Source organism: Trachurus trachurus (genome assembly GCF_905171665.1).
Source record: "Trachurus trachurus genome assembly, chromosome: 22".
NCBI classification, from domain to species: Eukaryota; Metazoa; Chordata; class Actinopteri; order Carangiformes; family Carangidae; genus Trachurus; species Trachurus trachurus.
In genome coordinates this window covers 20,199,446-20,224,148 of record NC_139907.1, presented here as the reverse complement: position 1 = coordinate 20,224,148, position 24,703 = coordinate 20,199,446, and the positions used below count along the sequence as shown (strand labels likewise).

The 24,703-nt window shown below is 39.0% G+C and overlaps 1 protein-coding gene across 1 annotated transcript in view; it reads right to left on the bottom strand.

The window, feature by feature from the left end:
* Positions 1–2,651: 2,651 nt before the first annotated feature.
* The window catches only part of sntg2 (syntrophin, gamma 2), a gene marked incomplete at both ends in the record, with an annotated part of 78,807 nt that continues 56,755 nt past the window's right edge, over positions 2,652–24,703 (bottom strand). The window contains 5 exons of the mRNA XM_083999001.1: positions 2,652–2,780; positions 3,488–3,598; positions 4,123–4,215; positions 18,860–19,069; positions 19,382–19,453. Coding sequence (XP_083855127.1) covers positions 2,652–2,780; positions 3,488–3,598; positions 4,123–4,215; positions 18,860–19,069; positions 19,382–19,453 — 615 coding nt within the window. The remainder of the gene's footprint in view (positions 2,781–3,487; positions 3,599–4,122; positions 4,216–18,859; positions 19,070–19,381; positions 19,454–24,703) is intronic.

The window sequence follows — 24,703 nt, the reverse complement described above, 5'->3', positions numbered from 1 at the left end:
TAACACAACAAAACAATCTAGGGAGGAGGTGAGTAAAGTAACTAGTCGAGTTTGTTGAAAACTGATCCAGCCACCTCTGTCATAAATATGTGACTTTCGGGCTGATTTTTCATTGTTACGATTTATTTCACTTTAGATGCTGTGATTGAGACACACTGCACTTTGAGGCTGAAAACGTACACCCAATTTCACTAAAGAATTGCTGCTTCTCACATTCCCTATCCTCCCAGTGTTCACACTTTATACTTTATTTTATTTTTATTTTGTGGCTTTTTATGCCTTTATTTGATAGGACAGTTGAGAGAGACAGGAAATGGGGAGGCAGAGAGAGGGGGCATAACACGCAGGATAGGGTCGCTTGACGCGGGAATCGAACCGGGGCTGCCTGCATTGAGGACTATACTGTAGCCTCAACACATGGGGCGGGTGCTCCAACTGAGCTAAACACTGCTTTTTGTAAGTGTCTTAGTGTGTGCTTTCTCAATTTTCATAATGACATTACATAATCCAGGATCATTCAATCCTTTTCATGTAGAACAGGTACTCTGATGACAATAAAACATCCTTGAGGTTGTCCTTATCATGAATGTGTAACCCAAAACAACAAAACTGCACTGACAATGGTAATTGTTCCTCAACTCTTTAAAGTATTACCATTATAACAAGGTTAGCCTACTTACTACTGTATTTTAAATTGAGTATTTGATACAATCTCTTGCTGACAGTTCATCCAGTGTTTTCTTGTTGTTGTTTTTTACTGCTGGACATTGCTGGAGGCCATTTCTGCCCAATATGCAAATATACTGAAACTTTCATGCATTGAGGGTAAAAATCACACCAGAAAACAAGGGTTCAATCCCCTGCAGCAATGGCTCCAGCTTGGCTGTGCACCCCCGAAACACAGCCTGTCATAACTCTGCAGTGGGAAGACAGTTAGGGATCATGTCCTTCATGGTGCACTAGCAACACATACTGATGTATGCATTAGCCTTCTTATGTGGAGTAGTTGTCCTCTAGTCAAAAACTGTTGAGCCAACGTCTTGACTCCCTGCACAAATAAATTGGGGTAAAACAATTCAGTCTTTTCACAGCCCAGTTGTGTTCCTGGGGGGCTTCAATTCACTTTGGGTTAAGGGTAGATTCTACTGGTTGCCTGGCAACCTGATGGTGACATCCAGACTCCAGAAAGTTATTTTACTTATGTCTCCCTTAGAATAAACTTGTTTACTTTAACATTATGTGCTGAATCTCTTGATGTGGATGACAGAACCAATTAGCTGAATGAGAGCAACGCTGCAGATGTGCTTATTAATACCAAATTACACAAGCTGAGTGGGACAGCCTCATCCAGCAAAATCAGACAATCTCTTAGAAACATCACCCTTTTAGAAAATAGAGTCATCTTATATTTTGTCTTCTTCACCCCACGTCAGTAGGGATTGGCTCCAACCCACCCACCCTGTGACCCTCAAAGGATAAGCAGTATAGCAAATGGATGGATAGCCTAACAGGCTACCAAGATAAAGCTAAGCAGGAGATAAGCAGTTTAGTGCTCGGATAGCAGATACTAAAGCTACATCCACTCCCATCCCGCCAAAGTGGACGTACAAACCCACAGGGAGCTGTGACATGTCTTGTGTAATAGGCAGTTGTGCTTAATGAATATTTTATTGAAAACACAGCAAATATGTATATTAACAATGAAACCATTACATAACAAAACTCAAGACAAATCTTTTCATTGTAATTAGAGTGGGAACTGATAAAAGTGTGAATATTTTGACACTGAAGTTCAGTGAATTGTCCTCATTAGCCGGAGAGACTTTGAACTCAGGCATTTTGGCTTTATTAGATACAAAAGATCGGCACAACAGCACAAACATCATACAATTCAACCGAGGCCAATGAAGTATCCCTACAGTGAATCCTGCCTGTGTGAAGCTTCTTATGTTTCATTGTAGCTGGAGCCATATCAGAGGTGTGTTGATTTAATTCAGTAGTTATCTGGAGGCTTACTGGACTGCATCATATTGTAAGATGTTAGTGTTACTCCTCATAGATATGACAAAAAAAACAAACTAAACCAGATGAAATGGCAACAGGGAAAGGTTATCTTTTAATTACTGCAGTGCTCAACTGTGAACTTAAATGAAATAGAGTTTGTGGCAAATGTGAATTCTTTCCATGATAGTACACCAGCATCAGATTCATGTAGGCAGTTAAAATACTTCCTCATTAGCTCTAAATTCCTCATCAGTTTTCTGCTTAACACAGTGGCAGTTTCTATAATTAGCTATCTGTGTCATATTGTCAGATGCATGGCAGTTACACACCATATGGTTGCACGGGCGCTACCTTTCAAAGTGACGGATTAGACATAACCTGCTCTCAGGATCATTGCTCATAGTGTAATGAAAGGAAAAACAGAAAGAAATGGAAGAACTGTGAATCTGTTTTTCTTCCAACTTTGTCAAAATTTCACCCTCTTTCCACCATGAGTTCCTACTTCACGTACCCCATGTTATCTTTTACAAATGTTTCTTTTTCAGTAATACAAAAATAGCAAGAACAAGATATACATATCAATTGGCTCTGTGCATAAAATACGGCGGGTTCGCTTCAGGTGCACATGATGATGAGGATGTGTCTTCTTAACTGTTCATGTAATTTCCAGGGAAGCTTTGACTGCACACAAAGAGAGGGTCCATGGAGGCCACTTTAGCAGCAATAAAAGAATGTATGCAGTGGAGAACGGCTGTCAGATTAGCAAACTCCAGCTCCTTTGGGGGGAAAAAAGTCAAGGATAGAATGACAAGTCAGTTGTTGTAAGATGTTCACATTAAATATAACACATTTTTAAACTTATGATCTCTTGAAACATTGAATTTTAGTGGGTTGTTTCAATTCACAAGACACTTGTTAGGAAGGGTTCGCCTCTAGCTCTTTAAAGGGACAACGAGGAGTTTGTATTTCGTTTAAAGAAAGTCTCATATTACAGTAATGTGGATGGATCTACATTACCCACACTTGTTAATGGCTCCATTTTCGATAAATATATAATTTTGGCTTTATCGTTATTTTGTTATTATTATTAGTGGTAGAAATGCTGGGCGACCAGCGTTTCCTTACTTTTGGTTTCGCGGACGCTGCCCGGTGGATCATGGTAATATCGCCGGCGAATCGCCGTTTATGGTCGGAACTACGACGGTATCTGATTGTCTTCGAACCTCCGACTTTCATACTTGATGAATGAAAACATTCTTGGCAAGACATCCGTCTTGCGCCGGTCCAAGTATTTCACAGTGCATGCGGAGGCTCATGGTAAATGTAGTGTGTAAACGCTTCGCTTTCCAACTCCTCGTTGTCCCTTTAATAAATCTACCTACTAGTTCATAGTGAGTAATACTAAATGCAAAATAAGCCCACTGAAATTCAACATGTCACTGTCAATCTTTCATTTTAATGAAAATAAAAATGACTTCATTACCTTCATTTCTATTTGCTTGCTTTCAGCGTTCTTGAAAAGGAGTTTTACCCTGGTTTTCCCATCATCAGAGGAGCCTTTAAGTTGAGAGAACTTATATCGCCACAGTATGGTCTACAGGGGAGAGGATTATAAAACACAGCAGCATAGGGATTTCAGTAATGAGCACAACATTTAAATACCATGTCTTACTACAGAGAGACCTGCATGATCAAGTACTGACATTTTAATGTGCAATAGTGCTTTGAGAAAACGTATAATTTTTAACAAAAGAACATTAGTACTTTGGAACCGAGTGCCTTACCGTTCAGTGAACATAGATTAACTCACTGCAGGCTTGACTCAACACTTAGCAATGTTCCCAAAATAACCTCACAATGTACCTTTCACAACAATAGCCAACTATCTGGAGAGTCCATTGTGCAAACCTAATGACATCTAAAAGGCTATCTTTATATTTTTTCGAGGGGAACAGATGAGGTATTTGAAATATATTTTCAAATACGATGGAAGCCTACTGTGAGTATGTGGTGTATTAATACAGGAAATAAAAATGTCAAACCGCTGTCTCAAGAGCAAGGCAAGAGCAGCACACAGTCAGGGTGTCAACGACAATTGTGAACCCAGTAATACTTTACCTTTGAAGTGCCTTCTGAGCAGGTGAAGCCCAATCCAAAATCTACGGTGAAACACAGTACATTCCCCTGGCTGCTGCACATGTAGCTTTTGGACTGTTGAGAGAGGATAGACACCCATGACTTTTGTTGTTTTACATTTCTTTGCAATGACACACTATGCAAATTATACAGTGGTATACTTCTATGTATAGGCTGCCAGGACCACAGCAATACATAAAAACACACATTACCTCACAGCTTGTAAGTGTAGTTATGTAGCCACACACACACACACACACTTTTCTTGACAGGTAGATGCAGCCCACCATTACCAGGAGATGAGTAAATCATTCACTTAGTATTCATTTGTACATATCTTAGTGTCTTTTTTAAGATTACACACGCACACGCACGCACGCACACAGCAATAGCAGGAAATCAATGGTTCCATTCTATTTAGGTGTGTTAAAGCAGATATCAGCTTCACGGCCGTTTCGGCTAATGCTGCGTTCAAGGCAGGCTTTTGAAACCGTAAGTTACAGCTTCAAGTCACAACTACGACTTGGTAGCGTTCCAGGTAACCCGTAGCTCGTGTTTTTACCATCCTGTTGTCTGTGAAAGTTCCCTATAACGGCCACTCGTAACTTCCGACCCGTGAACTCGTACCAGATCGAACTGGTATGACTTCACAGGAAGGAAAAACACAAAGTACGAGTTTCTTTGAACGCACCATGAGTTAGCAGCCCCCGCCCTTGTCAGGCATCAATTGGTCCTCGTGCTACGTCACCACATTCACGCGCATCCCTTGGCTGCACACACAGCCCTTCATGCCGTTCTCTCTCCTCATTGGATAACACTTGTATCCCACAAGGAAAATTTTCTCCTCGGGTTACAGCAGAGCAGAGTGACGGAGAGACTCGTGTTTAGGCTGAAATACTTCATGTAAGTGATTGCTGACGGAAAATAGGACTATTTAGGACTTATATTAACAAAAACATTCCACTGATATCTGCTTTAATGAGCACAGACAGTGAGTTCACAATATAGGAACACAGATCTCGAACACTTGAGAGTTATGCAGCCATTAGTTTTATTATTAGATACACCTACAGTATGTTTGACCGGTCAAAATGTCCATTGAAAGAAAGGATATAAATTTCACTGAGTAATCAGCCTGTGACCAGTATTGGCTGACTCAGTAAATGATACTTGGTGTAATTGAAGTATAAATGCCCTGTAACACCAGCATTTACATTTCTTTGTGATATCAATCCACTTTAAATGAAATCAACTTTAATCAACATGCTTCCTAGTAACTGTGCAACTCTCCTGACCTTAGATGGAAGCTGGAGAGTCCAAAATGGACAAAGCTATCTCATCTTATTAGCTGTATTTCTATTTGACCTAATCTGTAAAGTTCTCCACAAAAGACACTAAGTAAATTATGCGACCTTACTTTAGCAGTAACGACAGAGCCACAGTGACATTCACACAGCAAGCTCGACTACCAAGCTTGAACTTGTTGGCAGCTAGCTTGTTAGTAGAGACAGATTCTTATGGGAGAGTGGAATTTTACTTTTGCTGAGAAAATGAGGAGCTACAAAAATGAAAATAAAAACACTTCAAAAAGAACATTAAAACTCCAATCTTTCAGCCCACTTCCTGTTTAGTTGGTCTTGGCACAGTGAGACATCCTCCTGTGATGCCTAAACATACTTTTGTGTGAAGAATAAAAACATAGGCTATTTGTTCTAATTATTAATCACTTCTATGCTGCAGTACAGATGTGTCCTCCTCAGTACATGCTTTGCACATTTCTTTTTACATTTTCTAATTTCCTAAATATACTGTACTTCCAAAGAGATCTATTATTGGTTACAGTGGTGCTAACAACAAAATCTATAATGGAACTGGAGAGACAAACAGCCAAAACTTTCTTTTGGGACATGGGGCAATTACAGAGCCCGGCAACAGAACTGGTTGTTTGCCCAGCCTGGCATACAAAGTCATGTAAAAGCTAATGCAGCTTGAAAAAAGGATTTATATCCTACATCAAATGAGAGAGTGTGGGCCATCCGTTGATTATCCAGACATATTTTATGTATACAATTGAGTATTAAAAGTATCCCATCCTAAACTGCACACCAACCCCACTGACATCCACCACAGAGGAAAATCCAACAATAAATCATATAAGAGAGCAACAAGCTGGCTCCGAGATCCTGAAAAAAAAATACTTTCCCCCGTTACTGTAGAAACTGTCAATCACAACATGTATTCATCTCAGGCTTCATTTCAGCTTTTCGGAAAGGAATTGAATCTTTTCGCAGGCTCCTGGCAGACTGCATACATGGCTGACATTGGTGTGTCTCCCCTTTCGGGTAAAGGTTATTGACAATTTCAAAATATATTTAGAGAACACTTTAAACCAGATGATCAGTGGATCCAGACTGCTCGGTGCCAACCTGGGTCGTGCTGTTGGGTTGCCTCGCTCTGGTGATAAGCGTGAAGGACACTGCACACAGACAGACAGACAGACAGTATCTCTCTCATTTAATCTGACCCTCTGCTCCACATCCCTCAGGCATTCAGAGGATGTGTCTGTCTCAGCGACTTCCCCCTTCACCCACTCCGTGCTTCCATGACCATCACCAATCAAGGAGTTAGTTAAAACTGCCAACCTGAAGCTCAATCAAACTGATGAACTATTAAACAGCAATAACCGGAGACATCGTCCCTCAGGTGTCTGCCAGAGACGAGGCAGACCCCATGCCGCTTCCTTAAACATTGGAGTGATATTAAACAGCCGTTGGCATGATCAAACACATCGTAGCAATCACATACCATCTGGTACCTGCCTCAGTAATCTTAAATCTATGAGTTTTCAGCCACAACCAGTCTCGTTTCCTGTCAGAGTCCCCAGAGCTGAAATTAACGTTTTATGTCAGATCCTTGGCTAACAAATCTGTTTTCGCCTAATGATCTAATATTATGTACTGTATGTTTACAGTTCAGACTACTGATGTCACAACAATGATAGATAAAGGCTTGTCCCCCAAAGTATACTTTTTTTTCATCATTCATTCAGACAAAATAGAAAAGGAGCAGAGAGAGAACAGAAGCCATTTTCTCTTCATAGTTTGTGTGTAATGGCATTGAGCTGGATGAATTCACATCATTTGAATTGCTCTTTAACTCAAAGCAGCATTATCAATGTTTATCATTATGTTATATGGCTACCAAGATATTCACCTCTATTCTCAGAGCTGATCTCACTTGATACGACTACTGTAGATATGCTGAACAGACTCCAAACTCCAGAGCTATGGCATAAGTGAATGGACTGAACAGCCTTGATCTCTCTCATCGTGTAAATGAAGCCACTCATCAGCATAGTAACACTTCAGACTTAGTAATCACTTCATGGTCAAACACCAATAATGTTTCAGTATTTGTGTTATCTGTTCGTGTCCATATCTGTGTGGTATTTGATGTCAACTATCCAGTTCTTGTGACTGCTCTTTAAACCACTTTCAACAATACCTTGTCATCCACTTTAAATAATGATGCTTTTGAAGTGGGTGTTTGACAGTGTTTAAAGTCATGTCCTGAAGATTCATCATGAATTCCAACCTTGATGGTACTGCACTGGCCAGCTAGAGGCTGAAATTGAACTTTCTATTCATTAGTAAGATACTTTAAAAGATCTAGTTTCAGTGCAAATAAGGTCATTTCTCACAAAAAAATGATTTTTTGGTGAATATCATTCAGACTTTAGAACAAATCACAGCACTGAAAAAACTTAACTTATTAAAAATAATCAGAGACCTGGGACTAATCTCTGACAAACAAGGTTTGAATCCTTGCTTTGATACAATTCACTATGATATTGTTATCTATCTAGTTTCTGAATGACCAGTTGGCTGGTTTACACATCAAAGGGGGAATGTTTTCGGCTCATCTTGGAGATTATATGTCTAACAAAACACGAGATCTGTACTTAGGTACAAGAGAGTCGCCTTAGTCCTTTATTATTGTTATTGCTAACACTTGCCGACTTTGTCAGAAAGCATGATTGTATTGTGTTTCTATAGTTATGAAGATGACACACAACTATACATTGCTAGTGAACCAAATGATGCTGTAATTGTTATGTGTCTTCTAAAAAGTATATAGGTGCATGGACAAGCAATGATTTTTTTTTAAGTTAAATGAGGACAAAACTGAACTCCTACTAGCTGGCCTTAAAACAAGAAGAGAAATGCTGATTAATAATCTAGGGAAATTTACTCTCTGGATCTGTTGTTATCTTAGATTCAGAAGTTTCAGGTCCCACATCAACAAAGTGATGAAGACATAATTTCTTATCCTTAGAAACATAGCCAAAGAAAAACCCTTTAAAAATTGAAATAATAAAAAAATACTGATGAACACATCTATGTCTGGCTTTAAAATTGGCTCAATTATTGTGATAGACTTTACTGGATTAAAAGAAACAAAAAAAGAAAGACAGAGACATCAGATCATTTAAAATTCAGTTCTCCTTCCATACAAAGCTGGCTAAGGCTGCGTAAAAACCAACCAACTTTTCCCAATAGGTGATATCTTGGTAAATCAAATGCAGTGCTATTGTTGTGATCACAGCTGCTGTTTTATTGGAAGCCCTGACAACAGCCATAAGAAAACTGTTACTGTGGCCTGTGTTTGTTAAACCCTAAAGCTTTGGAAGACGTATAGCTCAGGAAACTCATCTTGCTAAAGATTTTTGAAGAAAGTGAAAAATCTTATCTTTTCACTTTAACCTCAAAATCACAATGACTTTCCTGATACAAGCCTGAAATTCATATTTCAATTATGCACTGTGGCATTTCTTTTGAATTGTTGTATATTATTTAACTGTATACCTGGTGCATGCAACCTATTTTAGTATCATTTCTTAAAAGATGATATGCAAACAATGTTCTTTAACCACAATTATACAACATAGATTATTATACAATTCCATCCTTGCCTTGCCTTGCCATCCAACAAGAGCCTTCGTTTAAGATCTAACATGTCATGTAAGGCTTCGGAGGTCTGGAAACAAGAGCACATCTGATTTTTTTCCCCACAATGAGCTATTGGGAACAAGCAGCATCCTGTGCAGCTTCCTGATAATATCGAGACACATGACAGAAGAAATCCATTTTGGAGGCCATAAATTCTTAACGTTCATGTTGCTACCACAACACAAACAAGCATGTGTTTCAATTCTTTTCACAGGTCCTTTTTAAAGAACTGATGAATAAGCACTCTACTCTCTGAGGAACTACATCCCCTGAAGGCTCGTCTTGCCAGATGACTTTATTTTTGTGTTGTCCATTCAATGGCAAAACCCATAGAAGGGGTGTATCCTGATTTTCTGTTTGTTATGTTTCCTTTTTATTTCTACGTCTTGTTTCCCTTTGACTTGAGAGCACTGTGGGGACATGGTGATTTTAATTATAGAGTGTGCTGTGTAGTGAATAAGGTATGGGGCTGTACAGTCATTTTACTTATGCCTCAAACCACATGTCTTTAGTGGGGTTGTGTGAATTCAGCTATGACGCAGATAGGAAATAAATAAATAAAAACAGTGACAAGCCAGTTGCTAAGTTCTTGCTGTCACCACTCTTAAGACTGTGTTGTGACATGGTGAGCAGTGAATACACTTCACTAATTGGAAGGTTTTTTTCTGTGGGAATTAGCAACATGTAACAGGACATGAAATATTTCTTAAAGAAAATCTCCTTAGCCAAGTCTGACTGAAATAACAGCCAATGTGAGTGATATAACAACACAAACGACAGGTGTGAGAGAAATACTTGCCAAAGTGTCTAGTGGTGCTCTCAAAAAAGGAGAGGAGATGATGATAAAGTTCAAATCTGGGATATGAGACCTACTGTACAGTTATATCCCTTTGAAATAAACAACAAATCCAATAGCATTAAAGTCATTTGACGAGCTGAAAGTCAATGTCATCCTGACCTCTTCTGGTAAAAACCAACCCCTCCCTGGATCCTGACAACCTCCTCCTACAGGTTGGACTGGTGTGAAGTCAGCTTAGTTACAACACATCACATAAAAACTCATTTGTTTCTGCTATATCTCAATAAGCGTTTCATAAATGTAATGAAATTTGATGCTCACGTTCTCATTCCCCCATTGATTACTTCTATTATTTCTAACTCAAAAATCCCATGATCAGGTCACATGTTCACATTGTCCATTATTTAGTTCGAAAACCTCCAAAATTGAAAGCCATTCACATTAGCTTTAGTTGTAATTTGTGTTTTTTGCCAATAAGCAAAAAACACACACAGCGAAACTAAAATGGTGAACAGGGTAGTTACAACTCATGACAATGTCACTGTGTGCAATTGCATTCTAACATTAGCATGGCATATTCTTGTAACAGTGGAAAAACTAAGTTCTGATGCTGCAGGCTTCTCATACTGTAGGTTGATGCAGTACTTGCACTCGTGGCATTGTACAAAATAGTTCAGCCACAATACTAACACTATTAAAATGAGACCACTCAAACATTGTCCTTATAAGAAACGTGGTAGCAGCAGCTGTGTGATAATGTTTAGCTTGGTGAAAAGTCTTTTTGTCTGGTCTGCATATGACCCCATGTTCATTACTGTATAACTGTTGAAATTCAGAGACACATTGATGTGTCGGTACGAAAGGAAATCAAAAATGATTAATCGTGTCCACAAACCTGCAGTATTGTTCAAGTTACCATACATTTCTTTCACAATAGCAAGGTGTGAGTAGAAAAGCTGATTTGCTTTGTATCGTAAATACTTCAATAACCTTCACTCAGTCTTGACGAAATAAGCAACTGGCGAAGTTATAAGATGTTTGACAAAAGGAAAATAATAAAAGAGGACTCGTTATATGAGCTGAAAAGGTTGTGTGCTTGGTACTGAAAATTAGGACTTTGACTTTATATGACTGAGGGAGAATATCACAAACTCACATAGCGTGTTAATTTGCCATTAAAGCCAGTAGGACACCCCAAAAGTGAAATATGATACAGTTTGATGTCTTGCTGTGAGCTAAAAGACCTCATCAACGCCATGTTGGGTTTCATCATCTCAAAAAAAGAGGAAAAAATGCACAGAGGGAAATGAAAACTGGACAATTTTGTCTGTTATACCCCCTACGTCTACCCCATCAGCAATGTTTATGTAATGCACGCATCCAGGCAGATTGCAGGCTACGTCGGACTCTGCTTGGCACTACTCAGAAACTACAGGAGGCCGGCCTAATTGGCTGGAGAACAGAGAATCATAGGCAAATTGAAATCCTTCATCACTTTCATTGGTTTCCCAAAGGACAGTGTCCCACATTTGCATCATTAAAGACTGAAAAAATGCTACATTATCATTCATCCTGTTTGCTTTTATTCTGATATGGGGGAAAACTGCACATGCAGCAATGACTAAAAAATCCAGAGCCACTTAGAGAGTGCTCTAATTACATCTACTTCACTGTTCAGGTAGTAGGTGATTCTCTATCTTGAATGTTATCCGTGTTTGTAGGTAGCTTATATATATGTATATGTAGCTGTTTGAGATGCGTGCCAGTCTGCCAAGAATTCAAACTGTCCTAAACATCCCTTGCAACTCGACAGTTGACACTAATGCCACATCCAGAATGGATTCAGCCCAATTAGCTGGCTAAGAGCAAACTGTGGCTGCAGCATCAAACACCCCTGCAAATTATCATTACCCTTTGAAGCTAATGTTGCCTAGTGCAGCAGAAGAGTTCTGCTTTAGGACTTGATATTGTTACAGCAAAAAGAGAGAGGATAACATATCCATTCTTACTTGCCCTCGCAGATGATTTTTGCTTTTGTTCTGTAAAAAATACCTCCAAGTAATGCATAGTCTGCACCTTTGTTACTATACCACTGGCCTTCCTAAACACCTAATCCAAACTGTTTACCTGCACTCTGACTTTCTGCCTAAAATTGTTCAGAAGGCGATCTTTTACACAGGAATTTTATCTTTATCCAAGTGCTGAAGCTGTTGTTGTCAAGCAGTACCTCCATTATAAAATGTATCAATGATAGAGCATAAAGTACATGGAATAAACTAAACTAAAATCTAAGTAATGTTCAATTTAAGAAAGCTACCACCTAACATATTTAATCCTACTATTTTACTACAGACTGTCTGCAACATTATCTTTACTCTCATTAATGAAAATAGACTATAGTTTCAATTATTTTAGTGTCTGACACTCAAGCTACTGTTTACCACCAAACCTGGACTCAGTACAAGCTTCTTCTTTGTACAAATTCTTTGTCTTTCTTTTTTTTTTTAATAATGGGAGGAAGACAAAGACGGAGAAAAGAGATCACCCCTGTTGCTGTCAAATTTCATCTGTAGCTAACTTGCAATAACATTAGCTTCCTCTGCATCTGCATACCAGAATTCTTCATCATTTCTAGCTGACTTTTTAGCATTGGAGCAAGAACCAACTGGATATTGTGATAACAGGTTTTGCAGATTACCAGCAGAAGCTGAGTCATGAGATGAAAAGAGCTAAAGAGCAGCTAATGCTATCCTTTACTCTGGTAACATCCAAAGGCTTCCAAGTGGAATGTGCTGCTTCTGAACGGAAAAAAAACAAAACATCACTTGGTGTGCTTTTGTGACAACGCTGTGTGTAACAGTTGTGACAATCTTACCCTTTCTGTATATTTTAACTGTTTAATTGTTTTATTGTGACAGAGCGCCGCACTGATGCCGAGGGAACTGAAAACAGGCAATCAGCACAGTGGGCTGCTGAATTTCACTTTGAATGCTGTGGAAAGTGGAAAGAAAAACGTGCATTCTGGAAAAGAAAAAAAAAAAGATATGTTGAAGCCTCTAATGGTTTTACTGCCATGAGTAAAATAATGTGAGATCATTTATTCAAACATTAAGTGCATATGGAGTTATTAAAGCTTTGTAAAATGCCCTAGTCGTAGAATAAAAATTTAAAGGCAGGGAACAGTGTGTGCTCTTTCCTTGGTTGTTTTTTTCCATGTACAGTGTTGGGGGAAATTACTGTATATACTGCTTGGATAGTGCAGTGCTCACAGAGCCTTGCATGAGGGAATTACAATGTGCTCTGATTTTCGGTCTGTAGCTGTTAAGCAAACACATGGATTACATTTTTTTCTTCAGTGATCCTCATTGTCACAGTGACAGTGTGCCACCACAGCATGTTGGTGGTCACAGATGGAATTTAAATCATTGCCGTTTTCATTCACTCACCCCAGTCCTGCAGAGAGTGCAGGCACACTTAAATAATAATATTGATGCAGCTGATTTTCGAGCTTTAAACGCTAACTGGATAATTATTTGCTCGTTATATGTTGGAGGCATGAAGGCCGACACATTTTGTTCCATTATTATCCTTTCTCTGTGAGTCTCTACAGTAAATTTGGGAAGTTTACCTCTTTGGATTTCGCTTAGCCTCGTTTCTGATTGTTTCATCCAATAAAACAGGGTTAAATGTTTCAATTTGAAGAGGACGTTGTTCACAGATGGGGATGTTAACCCCACATCCTACTGTTGGACCAGCTAATTTGCCCTAATATTTGAACCACTTCTCCTGTAAAACTTTTAAATACATCAGCATAAATGCCACCTTGATGTGTTTTGTCCTGTATAAGTTTCAGACCATCAAACAAGAAGTAAATTGTATTTTCTGTCATGGCAGGCATTGTTATTTTCTGCCATGCTTGAGATCTCAGAATACAGTTTCATGGGGATTTTTTTTTTAAAAAGCCCAAAATTAGTGAATATGCTGCTCTGCCTCATGCAGTCGCTCTCACTCCATTGGATATAATGGCCTTGTTCTGTGCAATGTTCAGCTTTCCCAGCTTTGTTGTGAAAGCCCTTTTTAAGTTTTTGCTTGTGGCATCCATCTTTGTCTCATTATAGATTGCAAAGAATGGTCTCAATTACGCCCCTCATGGCGGATGGAGGGAAAACATCCACTGCAACTGCGGCTGATCAGACATGACTGAGTGTCTTTCTACTGTAACTTACCAGTCACAAGGGGATGTAAAGATACCATTTCAACCTCAGAAACAAACTTGGACAAGCTATACCTTAAAGCTACTCTGTGGAGGTTTATTCAGGGAGCAATGTTTTACACATAAGATGACCCACAAACGCACCATCTTATTGTACACATCCTGGCATACGCTTCACAATAAACCTCTGCACAGCCAGTGGCAAGAATGAGTTAACAAGAGAAGAAGACAGAGCCAAAAATCTATCAATCTTCAAAAGAAAATTTTGCTTTATGAGGAGAGAAAAGCATAAGAAATGTTTGTTAGACTTCTTTATACATTGCATTTTGGCAAATGAATATAAGCATAGCCTTACTCAAAAGAAAGCTCCACAGGGCATTTTCAAGGTGAGATCTATGCTTTATCCAAACAGCATGTTAAGAGGAGATCCTGCAATGATGAAGGCTAGCTGTTTGATATTGCCAATGTGTTTCTTCTCCATGATAAGGGGCAGGGTTAGGGCTAGTGTTGTGGGAAGCACACAGTAATGTCCAATAATGGATAATAATCGAACAAATTTTAACACTGTACTTTTTTTTTTTTCCTCGCTATTTTCTATTTATTTTGTACTTAATATTGAACATGCTGGTGGCCTTCTCATTCCATGAGGTCCCAACTCCCATTAATATTAAATTGATCTTGGGAGGCATATGATGCAATCAAGTGTTTGTAAGAAAAAAAGAGCAGTTATTAGTCATTTCTGCATGTGTTAAGTTGCATTAGTGCACAAATGAAAATATCATGTTGTGGTATATAAAACATACAGATCCCCTCTGCTTTTAATCTTTGGGGATGTGAGAATGTGCAGAATTAACTGGAGAACATAATTGAGTGTGGTGAAATTATGACTCTAAACTCTGAGTGACCACATGAGCCCTGCAAACATAAAGGGATTATACACGGTCCCCAAGACTTTCACATTGATGGCTTTAGCTAAAGAGCCAGTATCCCATGCCAGAGTCAGCCATGCTGCTTACTGGTGTAATACCCACATATACTATCCTTAAGGACAACTAGTAAAATAGGAAGCCATTTAATTATATCTGGTTCCCATGTTCCCATGTTGACCCGGAAAGGTTTTTTAGTGATTCAAATATCATCTGACAGGTGCTCTGCTTTGTAATATTTATAAATGTCCCTACTTAAGGGTCCCAAGCACCAAAGCCCTCCGGCTTCATAGCATTTTTAGCCTTTATCTTTGGTTGGCTGCACTTGAGGGGTGAAAGGGTGGGAATGGGGTAAAATTATAAAAAGGCACCGCTGGCCATTTCATGAAGAGTCTGACCTGACATGTGGCATACTTTCTTAATTCTTGAATACACTGTGTGATTATGTCTATGTGGAGGCTTTAAAAGCTCAATGAGAAAGTGATGATACTACAGAGTCAGATATAAGACCCATGAATGATTGCAGTAGTGCTTTAAGCAAGGAACTCCATATCTGTGCTTATAATTAACTTTACTTACTGTAGGAGACTCTTTTCATCTTTGTCTCACTTTATTAAAACAACATAGATGGAGAAAAGACATAACTCAACCACAGTTGGTGGTTGAAAGTTCTGTTGTCTGTTATTTGGACTTGTGGCTGTTGAAAATACTTTGTCCTCGTCTGACAGCTCTTCTTCAAATGATTCAGTTCTGTGTTAAAAGTGAACATGAGAACTCATGTTTTATGTATGTTATAGTAGGCCTACAGTTTTTTCCCCCTTTGGGTCATCTTAGTCAGCTTTCTTTACTGAAAACAACCAACTAGCCTTGTAATAAAAAAAAAATCGAATATTTCTGTGGTGCAAGGAATGTTTGAAGAGCTGTTGAGCAGTTCCCATGAAAATCCCTTTCTATAAGATTTGCTTGTCTTTTCAGCTCTGTGAAAGACATTCTATAATGTAATACTTTTAATAATTAATTTAATCCCATAGTGCAGGTAATATAAAATGTGTGACGGAGCAGAGAAACAGAAAGGACTCTTTCTTTTTTACTGGATTTTTTTAATTGATTGTGTTTTCAGATATTAATCAGTCTCTCTGTTGGGCTAGAACCTGACAACCTGAGACTACAGATCAATTAATCCATCATTGAAATGAGCTCACACAGGGTTTAAGCACAGTATAGCATAGTTTCCTCTCAACCCCCAGTTTGTGGTGCTCTTTAACCTTATTTAATTATATAGAGGTACTTCTGTTATTTAATATGACAGTCTAATGTAAGTAGGAGAAAAACAAAACAAAACCAAAAAGCCCACATTCTAGTTTCAACATTTTTTGTGTTTTCAACATTGAAAGCCATGTAAACTCAAGAACACACACTGCAATGAAACATTACCTCTGTCTATACCGTTTTCATCATATTATTTATAAGGATTGGGGATATTCCTACTCCATACTGTACTGTATAACTAATGTTTGTAAACAAAAAACAAAACTCCTTCAGTTATCTGCTTTGTTCCTAAACTAAGACAAACACAGTCCAACTGTTCAGACCAATACAAAATAGCTACCAACAAACTACCACAGGTATTACACATGACATGTGTAAATATACTTCCCTAATTAACAGTGCCTGTTGAGTTCTGATGGGGACTTGAAAAAACCCATCTTTTTGTTACTACCACTGGGAAATAATCCCCAGCTGTATCCATGTGGATAAAGAAGCATCAAAAAAATGTTTGCACAATCTAATTCATGACAGTAAATAACACACTGCACACAGCAAGCAATCATACATTGTATGCAGTCGTACTGTATTTGAACAGCAGGGAAAAGTGCTGTGTTGCGTGTGGACCCAGCAAGCCCTGTGTGTATGTGTGTGTGCCTGTACTGGACAGTAAATGGAAGCATAGTGAAGTAAGTAATAAAACTTTAAACACAAATGGAACAGGAAGAAAGTAGAAAAATAAGGTCTGGACTCATTCCCAGTCTGTAAAATTTCCAGTGAATGTTCAGGTCGAGGCCTCTTGACAGACATGAGACTGCGGCTACAGAGAATTGCTTAACAATGCGCTTTCCTCATGAGCTGGTCGCCTTTACACTTGAGACATATTTGCTTAAGAGGCAATTTAATGGCTCATTGAAATGAGGACTAATTCTTTAGGATACTAACACTAAATGCATTTGAAGTTAACAATAACATTTATGGAAAATAGAGCGGTACCCAAATTCCAATTTCAAATTCAATTAATTTTCTCATAAAATAATTTTAAAATAAGAGTCCAGAACCCACACTGTGTCAACAGGAAACACTCTTCATCAAGTGCAAACGCTTCTCACTGCTGAAGCATTAAATGAGTGCAGGGCAGTGATTAAAAAACAAATTCATCAAATTTAATATCAAAGTCTTTTATGTGACTATAATGTGCAGCAGAGCCACAGCCACTAAATTGAAACTGAATCATCTGCTGACATAGGAGAAGATTTATTGTGGTAATCAACAGGTGATCAAAACACTGGACAAAATTTACTGTTCAACATTTGAACTGAGTCTTTTTTATATTAACTTGATTACGTATGGTGGCGTGACCCTGACAGAACAAAGTCAAATGCTTCTTCAGTGCTTGAAAATGTAGCGGACATGGTATTCCTTGTTATTTTATTATTTCCAGAAATATCTCAGCTACGGTGGCCATGAGAGCTCAACCACATGCAAAAACACAATGCACTACAAATTCAGAAAATGTCTTCAGCAATTTGACACACATGCTAGTCCTACGGACAGAGTTACCATGCAGGCGTTGTCCTGGTGGTGTGGGTGTCCAATATGTGGTGCTTCTGCACCACTCCGTTACTTTTTAGTGGTGCATCCTTCCTTTGTATTGTAGGACTGAATATGTAATTTGTTTATTTGCATGTGTTGATAAATTGATGAAAATGGTTTCCGAATTGGCAGGACATTAGCATCTGTTTTTCTTAATTTGCATTATATTAAGTTAATAACCAAAGTACAAAATCAGAAAAATCTCATACTGTACTTTTTTTTTTACAAAAATTAAACTTTTTATATTGACAAATTGTTTCTGCCTAATCCATGAGGATGGGCCATATTGACTAAAACTGAAAAGATATATAATATATAAGCAGCTAATATTTGACTAAAAGGTCTCATTTTGATATTTTGTTCAAAATGAATCCAAAGAAAGCTGTTTTGATCATTATAACACAAAACATTTCCTCTTGTCTCTTGTTGGATCTGTCTTCATATGTTTTTTATGAATATGATGTTTTTCTATTTTGTTAAGTTAATATTTACTGTACATGAGCATATGGATTGCCTCGTTAACTAAATGGAGCTGACACAACAACAGCAACAGTTACAGTGCAACTAACTGAAAATTGTATAATAGTTCCTGCATAAATGACTTAATATGCTGTGTGGTTAGACTTAACTACACTTTACGTTTTGCAGAATCCACATTGTTGCTGACATCTGCGACTGTTGATGCTACTTATCTGCTCTCTGGCTTCTGAAAAAACCAAACTAAAAGCACACAAAGCACTGTGGTCTTAATTTCAACATCAAATGCTTCATGCTGCCCTTTGAGGTTGGGGGAAAAAGGTGTTGTGTGAGAGGCTTTGAGAACTCCTTTAATCCAAGAAGCATTCAGAAAATTTCAGGTTCTTTAGTAACAGAGTGAAAAAAATAAAAAGTCATGTGAGGAAATACTCACACGTATTCGCTGCACTTCCAAGAAGACAGCTCTTTGGAAGGACTTCTCCCAGATAGCGAGGTCCGTGGCCAGCTCTACCCTGAAGGTGTGGCTCTGACCGTGGCCGACCAGAATGCTGAAGCACAGAGACTCATTGTCCTGCTGTTCAGGTGAATGCTCCAGCCCTAAGTAGAGCCTTGCCTGGAGCCAGCAGTCCTCTGTCATCCACAGCTGTAATAGAAAAACCTTCATTATTACATGTTGAGGAAAAGGTTTTGGCTTTCTTCACTTTTTTAATGCCTAATTCAGGGGGTGAAAGCAAAGTAGTTTAATTCTCGGTTTAAATGAAAACCTTTGTATCTTGGTTTGGGAATCACAAATATCACCTCAGGTCATGGCAGCTTTGCTCAGTTGGCTGGCCCTGAAAAACTGTACTGTCTACCGAGAAAGAATAAAAACAGCCATCTATACTGAGATGAGAACTGCAGTGATCAAACTTTGAACAGCCCTGATGCACATCACAGCACCCTGCTCTTAACATACCTTGTGAACCTTGAAAAGAACCTCATAGAGGTTATACGTTGTTTCAGCTTGTCCCCAGTCAGCGGCACTGATCTGAGAAATAAACATCAAAGAGAGCGAGATGAAGAGGCAGCATTTCAAGACGAAAAGCAAGTTAAAGTACGGCAGGTAGCTTAGTTGTGCGAATGCTTGGATGACTGCCACTGTCAGGGAACAAAATGGATTTATCCTATTGCACCCTGCACAGGTACAAAATAAGCACAGACACTAAGGTGTAACAAGTACTGAAATACACAGATCCACAGGATGAATGCAACTGTAGTAAGTCTACATTAAGGATGTGCACAGGAGGATCAAGGAAAAGAAAATGCTCATCTGAAGATTCCATATCACATATTTAGTGCATATATTACTTCATGGAGCCAACTTCCAGGTTTTGTTCCAGAAGTAAGGAAAAATAATTCAAACTCACATTCACCTTTCCAGAGTCCATCTTTGCATGTATTTACAATTTTCAGATCATTAGAGATGTTTATGTTACATGCTTTGTAGTTAGTTAATCAAATCATAAAAAACTATGCAATACAACTGTTTATGTAAAGATTCTGCTAGAAGCAGCCTTCAAGGAACATTGCTATGAGCCTCAGGCCCCTGCCAGCAGAAGAGTGGGAGCCTTTTTTAACGTGTGATGTCACAGTAGCAAAAACACATGCAGAAATAACAAGATTAACAACCTGTAATTAACCTGTAATAGCATCAAGGTCCTGGCATTGTGCATGTAAACTTTTTGTTGTGAGCCAAGATCAGAAAGGTTCTTATACAAGTGCAGTAACAGATACTGATACTCAACGGAAAAAAAGGAAAAAAAGAGGTGACTTTGTCGGTCTTGAGCCTGTGTCTATATAGAGATGCTGAGAACAAAGCCCAACAACTGCTGCATTTATAATGACTTTATTTATGAGCAGAAGTCACTGTTTAAATATGCATATGAACAGTAAGTATAGTAATGTTTGTACAGTAAATATCTGAATATCATACATTTTTATTTGGGTGATTGGGTGGATTTGACCATGCAGTTCATCATTAAGTAAGTTTTCATTTATTGGATCTCCATTTGCACCAGCACATTAGCATGCCTATTCTTCCTGGAGTCCAAACATTCAGTCAAAGTTGACTATTCTTCCAGTTATTTGCTTGCCTGGTTAAATAAAGGTTAAATAAAATAAATAAAAATAAATTAAGGTTTGTATTGTTCTTAGTATCAGATTCTATGTGAAAACAAACGTGATCACAATTTCACAATTTTCACATTTCAACATTTCACTTATTTGTCTCTGAGCTAGCCAACATAGAGTCTTGTTGATTCTTTCATAGTATTTATCAGCAAAACCATGATGATTTCTAAGCAGGCAGGAGTTTATCATTATATAACCCTGTTTTTCATATATAAATCTCCACATTCTGTCAGTGTCTTGTTCGACCATCAAAACAATTATCCATTAAAAAAAACAAAACATATCTTCAACCTTAATTTTCCTTTATTTTTTCCAACACTCCACAAATATTATAAAAAAGCAACAACAACAATGGGTTACCTCTAACTGCATGTGATGCCAAGGTAGCAGTATCAATTAACCCCAGTCAAATCATTTCCAATAAACAAACAACCAGTGCACTAGGTGACACAATACAATGTCTATTCAGGACCATGGACCATTAAATGTATTAATCTAAAGCTCAAAGTAGTCCCCCAATGAACACAATATTTACTTCTGTTTAACGTTACGCTAAAAACTGCAGTGCCCAGATGTTGAAGGCAAAAACTGCTTTTTTAAAAAAGTAAAAATAGATGTTCATGATCTGTTGCCTGGGAAGTTAAGAAAAAAGTCTGAGAGACCGACTAATGCTTTGGATCTTCTTATAAGATTTGTTGAGAATAAGAAAAATATAGGATATCCCCACTGTTATCCTTTGTGGAACTTTTATTGTAACTCTTTTAAAAAAGGTCTTGAGCAGGGGGGCAAATCTGGGTCAGGAAACTCATGGCTCTTCCACACCGCCGGCAGATGCACGTCCCCTCCCTATGCCATTACTCTGGTGTAAATGAGTCCAATTGGTGCTTCAAATGTCCTGAGGTTTAATGAACGGCTGTGCTGCGTTTGACATGCCACTGAGTAGACAATGAGCATGTTTTTCAATAGATTTTGTTTTCTGGGGTGTGTTTTACTAAAGCACATGCATTAATGCTAACCTGAAGCAATCCAGAACATACTATATTCAACCCCTCCACCTCAGGGTTGTTGGATACAGCAATACTTCAACAAAAGCCAGAGGGAAAGGTCTGACATTTCACAACCCACCAGCTGCATCCAGCAATTTCAGTGACACCCCTAGACACTCATTATGTTAAAAGCAATCAGTGAAAATCATAGATGAGGACATCTCTCACTAGCACTTTGTCAACACTATTGATTGGGCCGAATTGATTAAGTTAAACAATGATTTTCATTTCTAAAACTAAAAGTTTTCTGCAAGTCGCACCTGCTCACAGGCTACATTTATTTTCTTGTTGAAGCAACCCAAAAGGCTTTTTTCTTTTCACCTAAACTTCAGACAGACCTTCGACTCAGCATTAGAAAAATACTTGCATTCTTTGCCTGTGGCGTGTTCCATATAAAAGAAACACCAGTGACATTTCCTGCAGCATTAAGACAACTTTTGGACCATATATGATTCATTACGGGGCATTAATGGGCGTCCTGGCAGAGGGTTTGGTGATGGTTTAGACTAGAGTGAGGAACATTTCTAACACAAGACTTGGGAAACTTTTGTGCAGAACATTGGCAACTGAGATCCCCAGAGAAAATACAGACATCACCCACAATGCTGTTGAAAAATCTCCCACGGTGACAGTTCTCTATTTACTGTGGAGATACCCCGAGCAGAACGAAAGACAGCCCAAACCCACGCAGACCCTGTTTGATGGTATCAACAGGCCCAGTTTGAGAGTCTCAGATGAAATAAGGCCAGACTCTTATCCCTGCCATGGAAACAAACAGCTGGGTGACCATCTCTAATCTTACACACAGCATAGACACAGAGGGGGAATTGCCAATATATGCCGTTCAGGCAGCTGTGTAATGTGGTACAGAAAGGGGATCTTCTATGGGAGTTGCTGGGTGGAGACTGGTGCAGACCGGAGGAGGAGACAGAACCAGAGATGAAATGCACTGGTCTCCAGCAGGCACGTAATCCACAGTGACCTACATTATGCACAGATACGCAACATGAATGGGGCATCCGCATTATTCAGGCACTTCATTTCCACCAAATAAAATGAACGTGTCAGTGGCATGTCAAAGGCCAGCACTGGCAGAATCCTCCAGAGGCAACTGGTGTCACAATGTTCATGAAGAAAGGCGGCCAATCTTAAAGGCAATAGTTTTCTCATTTATTTCTCATGCTGAGAGTGAAATCAAAAGATTGATACCACTCTTGTGTCTGTACAGTAAATATGAATCTACAGGCAGCAGTGCAAATGTGTGAGTATAAAAATGGAAAGTTTGGGGTTTTTATGGGAAGGGTCAAGCACTGGGCTGTTTCCTTGTGTCCTCCTGTGTGACTTCCTGTCACTATTCTGGCATTTCTCAGACTTTACGCAAAGCAAAGCTACAGATCTGCAGACAGCCGCACCACATTTACCACACATGCAGCCAGGCAATGGCTGGTATCAATCTTCTCTGATGTGTATATATTGTTGAATTTTGTCTACATTAAAGGTGTAGCAGCAGTAAAAACACAGAGTTTAGAGGCGCTTATTGAAAGGTTCTCAAAATGTTACAGTAAATGCAAGCTCAGAAAGTGTGCCAGAAAACACTTGGGCGTTTTAAAAAAAAATTCAAAAAGGGCACAAACTCAGGCTGAGATTTGTCCTCACTGTGCAGCTTAGAACATGATTGAAAACCTGTCACAGCCGCTTAAATTTAGAAGAGAAAAACACAAACACCAGCGTCTTCTTGGGAATCTTCTCAACAGAGAAGGTGAGCCACAATGGCTTGTCAAATAGCGTTAACGGGTGATAAAAGCTCTCCAGCAGCACAGGCGACAGGCCAGGAGAGACTGAGCGACTCATAAATGTGCACGCACTCCACCCTGGCACTGCAAATCACAGAGTCCAGAGAGCGACTGCGATTAACCTGCTGAAACTCTTGCCAAATGAAGTAAGAAGATGAAAGAGGCACATTTTGGGCAACAGCGGTTTTTATACTAATGGGAGAACAAAGCTCATGTCATATCACAAACAAGCAGAGCACAAAAGGGTACATCCTGTTTGGGGCTCCTGGCTGGCAGCCAGGGCGGGGACGTGTTTAGTCACAAGTTGACAGCACAAATCAGACAGAGACAGAGTTTTCTCCACAGTGAATAGATACATTTAACAAACTTGAAGGTAATTTGTATGTGTTGAAAGACTAAAATATCATCATGTTTTAATTGCATTCATCTGTTACCCAGACTGAACTCAATGGATTGAAGTGTCCTCGTCTCACCTGCTATGCTAAGTTTGTGTTGTTTTCAGACAGACTGCCTACTCAGATTAGAACACGTCACCATTAAGGGGCAAAAGTGTTTAAGAATTAGCCTAGTTTACAGCACACACTTATCTGACTTCAACATCAGCCTGGCCCTTGGGGAAATAGTCCTGTCCTGACCAGAGCCAGGTTGGACTTGTTTTGGGATGGAGCAAAGAATCTATCCTCTAAGGGCAATAAGAGGAGAAAAGGTCATTCATGATCTGACAAACCCACACTAGACAATTATTTGGACAGTAAGCTGATTGAGAGGACTCAATACAGATGAGTATTAGCAGTAACGAAGGAACTGGCCCTCACAGCATGCACTGTACAGAAACGCAGCGGTGACCCCCACCCTACAGGTGCTGCAGCAGTACCTTTAAGCCTGTTTGAAGGTAGAAATTAGTGTAATGTGTGTTGCTTAGCAACAATTATTGCTCCCGTGGATGCTCAGGGTATATTCAAATCCCAAAGTCAGATGTTGCTCCACCTCTGGAGCAGTTTGGTGCTCAGCGTCTTGCCCAAAGAAACTTCAACACTCAGAGTGAGGATTGAACAGGCAGCTGTGATCAGCGAATGACCTCGTACACCACTCAGGAGCTATAGCTATAGCTACATGCTGTAAATAAATATTTTTTAATATATTGTAACAAACAACAAATATATACTCATCAGCAGTTACTGCATGCCTCTTTGGCCGTTTTCAATTATAACTGAGGCATACAGTATTTTGCAGATGCTGCCAACTTGTTTCAAAAACAGAAAACAGCAG